Genomic DNA, 6,600 nt, shown 5'->3' on the forward strand with positions numbered 1-6,600 from the left:
ACAACTGAAAATATTATATATATGCTCTTTATATTAATATTAAGGCTCCGGCCTTACAGTGTATGCACATATTTCTGGGAGTCTTGCGTAACACAACTGCATCTTCATGATCTAAATGTAAGTCTTGCTGCAGAAGTGCGATCTGCATACAGAGCTTTATTTCAAATGAAAGTCGTCATTCAAAACCAGGATGACAACCCAAGGGGTGGATCCTGGTGGGTATCTCCTGTCTACCCTCACTCTGAGGATGAGGAGTAGCCACCTGAAGCAGACCTTCTAGTATTTTGCAGGGAAATTCACCAACCAAGGTATTTTAGCAACAAAGTAACAGTTAAAGTCAGCTACAAACTAAACACGCTTTTAGAGTTCATTTTCCCTTCTAAAATATTTATATTTTTGCACTCTTTAAAGTAAGAAATCGGCTACAAGTTGACATTCCTGTATTACTACACATGTTGCTGTACGTAGCAGGCCCTAAGCACTGTCACAACAGAGCATTCCGTGTCAATCATGAACTTTAATTCAATCACTAGCTAACTCAGACATGTCACATATGTTAAATACAATGGTTTTAAATGACTCCAGGACACAGTACCAATTTATATTCCTCAGCCTTACTGCTCCTGTGACATACCAGGCCTGACATATCATTGAACAACAAAGCTAATAATAAAGATTGCATGTGAAATATTATAGCATCTGGTACCTTGACTGCCAAAGCAAATGTTTTCATGTAGAGATTAGAAAGACACATTTTAACAAATCAAATGCTTTCATGTTTATTCTGATTTTGTTTTAAAAAAGCGAGAAAGCTAAATGTCAAGCTAAAACGAAATCAAAATGATGCTCAGGACAAAGAACGCATCTGATAGAATTATAATGTCATCGTTCACCGCGCTGTTAGCAGGGTCAACATTTGCATCACATTCTGTCTACGGGCACTGTCTGAAGAATGTGCCAGTCACCTGAACTTAAAACAACTGCGCTGCACTAATGCTTTTTTACGTGTTTAATCTTATAATAAAAAAAGCTAATCTGACTCTCCTCTTTGAAGTGACATGTGTTCACAGAAGAACTATCATCTAGAAAATGCTCAATTAGGAAAGCAATTAGACAATTTCTCCTCTTAAGATAACGAACGTATTATTGTTATTTAATTAACATTCAAAACAGCCATTCTAGACAAAGTAATCTTTCGGTTCTGGAAAACAGACTGCTTTTAATCTAGACTGGAACAGATCCAATGGACGAGTTAACGGCAAGAAAATACACATTGTTTAAAGCAAGAACAAAAAGTGGATCTAGTCACAAAATGCATCAAACCTAGTTTTGTTTATCAGAAAAATGCAAAACCCTTATGCAAAACCCTTTATATTTCACAGCTCTTCTTTATGTCCCAGATTTACTTACACTCACTAAGTTTTGTATATTTTGCCAAGGACATTAATTTCCAATTCCTTTTTAAGTATGAGATTGAAAATAGAGCACTTGCCTCAAACATTATACTTCATGAATAAATTCTTTTCCTCCCACAAATTCAGTCTTATCCAAATAGAGGAAAGCGACTCCAAGGCATACACAACAGCTGAAAAAATCAAATACACTCAATACACTCCTGAAGGACTTTTTCCTTAGTCGTGGCAGCATTTGCACATCCTCAGAGAGCCCATTTGGGTTCTCTGCTGCCAGTGGAAGGAACCGTGGCTAAACTTCCTGAGAGCAAAACCTTCCAGCTGTAATTACCCACAGCCATCCAGCTGTGTCAAAACCTGGAGTTGGACTCATTATACAAACAAGTTTTCCTCTTTCAGGTTCAGTATTTTAAACTTGTTCAGTTGGAATCTTGGCTCCATCTCTCCCAATTATTTCACAGTATGTCTCAACACATCGAATCATGCCTTTCAATAAACACAGAAAACAACACCAAACTACCACACATGCCGTTACAGATACACACGGCTGTATAACCACAGAACCCAAGCACAGCTTACTGCACACCATTCTACCTTTTAATATAGATTTAAAGGCACTCTCATGGCTGCTAATGCTTTGGTCATAAAAACAGTTTATCCTCTTCAGTGTGACACACTAGCCTACTGCTTTTAACCTCAGGCACTCTAGAGCAGAGCAAGAGTTGTACACAGGCCTTCAAAATGACCAGTGTTCCCTTACTCAGTCACTTTCAGTGCAGTATTTTATGGAATCCTTTATTTGTAACTCTGTAAAGAGGCAATATTGAAGCTGACCTCTACTTCTAGCTGAGCAGAACAGGAATGTTTGTCAGTACTCAGTCACCAGGGAGTATAGAAGGCTTTTAGAACAGGGAAATTTCCAAATAGCATTCAAACACAAATATTTAATACAAAGTCGTGCGGGATTAGAATTTTTATGAACTCTTCAAGTTTCAAGCTTCTCTACATTTTCTTTTTTCATATAAAGTCAACTTTAAAAAAATATCCTGAACCAAACTAGAGAACTAGAACTGAATTCTTCAGTTGATTAAACCTACGCATCTACCTAAGTACATTCAACAACACCGTTTTACACAGCTTTCTGAATGTGTAAAAGTCTTCAGTGAAGGAGATACTAAAGACTAAGGTATTATAAAAGGAAGGTTCAAAACAAAGAAAAAAAGAAAAATGATCATTTGTATTAGCAAGGTAGTACGGCTGGGTAATAAAGAAATTGAAAGTTATGAGAAAGATTTCAAGAAGTACAATACTACAGAGTAGGTTAAAGGAAGAAATGGCAGATTAAAAGAAAACAACAACCCTGTTTTTCTGTTTTTCTTCCCTTATTTTATCAAAAACCACAAAAGTTAAAGAAATAAACTGGAAAACAAATAAAGAAGCAAAAAATCAAAAAATAGAACAAAATATTTTTAGAAAACAAGCAACTTAAACAGCAAACTGCACACGTGCTTTTTTTTTTTTTTTTCCTCTTTTTCTTGACTAGCATCAACAAGCCCTGACATACCCAGGGCCTCAGTGAAGTGTAAACAACTGACTTTAAGATTTATACCAGAGAAGTAATCAATAAGTTAGAACAGCCAATAGCAGTAATATACAGGAAATGAAAGACAACAAGTAAGACTGCAGAATCATCCAGGAGCAAAAGCAGCAAGAGCAGTGGTTATTTCTTCACTGGAGAGTAGGAACAGGCGAAGAGGCATTAAAGTTACTGAGAGACAAAAGGAGAAATAAACCAAAACAGGCTGAGTTAATCTTAACATCAAAACCACAAAATCAGTATATATCCTGGATGATAAACAATGCAGCCACATGGTCAGAGTGCCAATCAGGTTTGAGAAATCTGGTTTTGAGCCCTGTCTCCATCTGAGCAACAGTCTTCCTCATGTAAATTGGAGGAAGAAAAGAAAAGGATGCCCTGTCCAAGAAGTAAATAATATCAGAAAAGACTTGTACGTCCAAAATGCCTTCCATATAAAGATACAACACTTACAGCTCTCAGTGCAGGAAAAACTAAATAGTCTTTGATTGCTGAAGCATCCATTCAATAAAGAACAGCCGAGAAGCAATTTATTTCTCACCTAACAGCATCCATATTGGGATGACTGGGGGAAGGGTGTATAAAGTTAGCTCAATGCATGCGTTTCTTGCATTTCAATACATGCAAGAAAATCCTTTATTAATTCAAAAATCTCACTGTTTTAAAATGGCAAGAGAGAAAAAAGAAGTGTATATGAAAGATACTCTTCAGTGCAATAAGGCAGACGAAGGGCATTTCTGGTTAAAACCTGAGAGTGTTCTTTGCTTGTTTTAAAGCTACACAACCATGACCAAACCAGAAGACAAATCACTTGGTGATTAGTGATGAATCAGAGCAAAGGCCTTGACAGCTGTATCGAGTGTATTGCCTTTGAAGCGCAGTAACTGGGGCAGCCTTACAAAACATCAGTTTATCTTCAGCCAGTAAGCTTACTTTGTAGCCCATTTCTTTTCCTAGCCATATAGATTGAGGCTTGGGGCTTGGATAACCTAAGGATGCATCACAGGAAGGAATGCTGATGACATGCAGAACAAACACTTTTTCAGGGGCAGTGCAAAGTTCCACTGAGCCCGTTTGGATTGTTTAACTTTTACACTATGCTGCTGCTGACAAGAGCTGCTTTTGTAGATCATCTCTATTTTCAATTTTCAGGATCCTCCCTTGACACTTCTCACCAGCTTAACCTGACAGGCTTAGTACCAAATACTTGTTCGAAATATTTACGCTCTAACCAAGCAGCTTCCACTACTACGCAACATCCCATTCTCACCCCATACAGATGATAAATTATCACTTCGCCTTGATACCTCTCCTGATAACACTTGCTATGTACTTGTCACTGGTGGAAGGGAGGATGGGTGTGGCACACATGCTGAAAATAAATCACACCAGTATTGAAATTCCAATACCTAAGCCATTATAAATATTCATTCAGTAAGAATTAGTTAGACAATAGGCATACTGAAGACATGGTCCTCTGTTCTGTTTCTTAATGAAGAGATTAATATCCCAGACTTATATTTGGAGAGTTTGAAACTCTATTGCCTTTGGTAACTGAAAAGAGAAATCAAGAATCATTTAAATCAGTTTCAAGCAACAAACTTCAAAAGCAAAGTCATCCATGCTACAGCTACAATTATAAGAAGAAAATAATTTGTACTTGTACCTGATGATGCTGAATGTTCTTTATACTACAAGAAAACTCATGGTATAGTTGGAATTTATCAATATCTTTTTCATTGCTGTTTTTCGATGACACTTTCGCCAAGGCTGACTGGATACAAATGTATCTTTGCTGGCATCTGAATGACAGAAAGAAATGTTATTAAGTTACTTACTTCAGCATGAAACTTGTAAAAAGTTGTTAGTGTTTGTATTAAATAAAAACCAAAGTTCGCTCTAATACAAATTACGTCAACTCTGTAATCACTTGCAGACTTTAATGCTGAGACTGATATGACATATATTGACTTGGAGTATACTAAGAGAAGAAATTCAAAGAGACATCAGAAAAAGCTGAACACTGCCTTCTCATGAAAGGGATGGACAATCAAAAGCCACCATCTGTACTTCAGTTTGGTCAACTTTATACAATAAGTTTTGGGAAGTTGCAAAGAAAATGTTATAGTAGTCATTTACAATACAAAAATGCAAGACCTGGTTTGAATCTCAGAACTCATTTCTTGTTTTGAGCACTTAACATCCACAGAACTTTCCATTAATTTATTTTTATGAGTAACAGAGATCCCAAAGATGACCTCCTGAATGCTTCTTTTGATTATTATATATGTAATACACAGTTTAGATCAAAAGGTATATCTGAAGAACTGCGTATTCGATAAAGGACTACCAATTCTGGTGGTCAAAAAAATAAGACAGCCTAGTAATGACAAGATATCCTTTATAAAACATCCCCTTCATTGAAATTATCACATTGCCGTGCTCTAGCCTTTTGATGCATTTGGCCATTCCATTAATCTTTCAGTCCTTGGGAATCACAGTACCTCACTATGTTCAGAAGAGATTTCTCCTCCACTGAGAGTGGGCAGAAATGTTAAAGAATATCCCAGCACAAGTGAAGAAACAGGTATAGTGTAACCTCACAGTAACACTGTTATCACATTATTAGAAAAACTGAAACCTACATGCTGGGAGACTGAATTTTACCTTGTGACCTGGAAAGTTTTTAAGATTAAATTTAAACTTACAATCTCCTGATAAAATCCAGCGTATCTTTATCCTTAGCAAAGATGTCAGCTAGAATATGCTGAACGCCAGCCTCTACTTCCTGAATATTTGCAAGCCCTTCGAAGGAAAAACAGTCGGTAATTACTAAAAAACTAATAAAAATACGCTAACATAGAAGCACTAAGAAAATATATACTAGCTGAAAAATTTCATGCAAGTTATCCATCAGATTCACAGAGGTTCTGATGAAGAATTCTTGTTCACTGATTTTTTTTTTTTTTAAACAGAGCTTCCTTTCCAAAGTATCTGAAACTGTTATATTATTAATGAATACAAACTGACCAATGCAGTCTCACAAATGGAAATGACACTAAATGTAATAGTTTTGTTTGATACTAACAGATCTTTACATTTACGATACAGGTGAATTATTTCTAATAGTAAAATTGAATGTTTAAGTATAATTTGCAAGGTTGTAATAAAATGAGACAATGACAGTAGGTTACGTATTTTGCTACTGATATGAAAATGGCCCCAAATCATTGCAGGTAATTCTGTCCTTCCTCTACGTAATAGTTTTATATTTCCCCTGGTTTGTAGCAGGAGCCTGTACAGAGACAGTTCTCAGGTCCAGGTACCCTCACACTCTCCCACAACTTTACTCTTTGAACAGTGTTTTAAGAAAAGTCTCTACAGACAAATTATTACAGGGATCCAACAGCAGAATCATTCAAGCTTTCCAGCACACAGAACCATCCCTCACTTCCAAAGACCAAAACAGACAGCACATTTTTCTAGCTCACACAGCAATTGTTATATAAAATTTAAAAAATTGTTATATAATTATATTATATTATATTAAAATAATTACAATAAATAAATTAAAATAAAATATAAATATAA

The 6,600-nt window shown here is 36.0% G+C and overlaps 1 protein-coding gene across 3 annotated transcripts in view; it reads right to left on the reverse strand.

Moving 5' to 3' along the window:
• Positions 1-6,600, reverse strand: part of SRBD1 (S1 RNA binding domain 1) — a 123,616-nt gene that overhangs the window by 103,197 nt on the left and 13,819 nt on the right. For all 3 annotated transcript variants that reach the window (XM_021391614.1, XM_021391613.1, XM_021391615.1), the window contains 2 exons: positions 5,718-5,814; positions 4,676-4,811 (listed from right to left, as the gene is read on the reverse strand). In XM_021391614.1, coding sequence (XP_021247289.1) covers positions 4,676-4,811; positions 5,718-5,814 — 233 coding nt within the window. The remainder of the gene's footprint in view (positions 1-4,675; positions 4,812-5,717; positions 5,815-6,600) is intronic.

This window comes from Numida meleagris, chromosome 3, assembly GCF_002078875.1.
Source record: "Numida meleagris isolate 19003 breed g44 Domestic line chromosome 3, NumMel1.0, whole genome shotgun sequence".
In the NCBI taxonomy this organism is placed as follows: Eukaryota; Metazoa; Chordata; class Aves; order Galliformes; family Numididae; genus Numida; species Numida meleagris.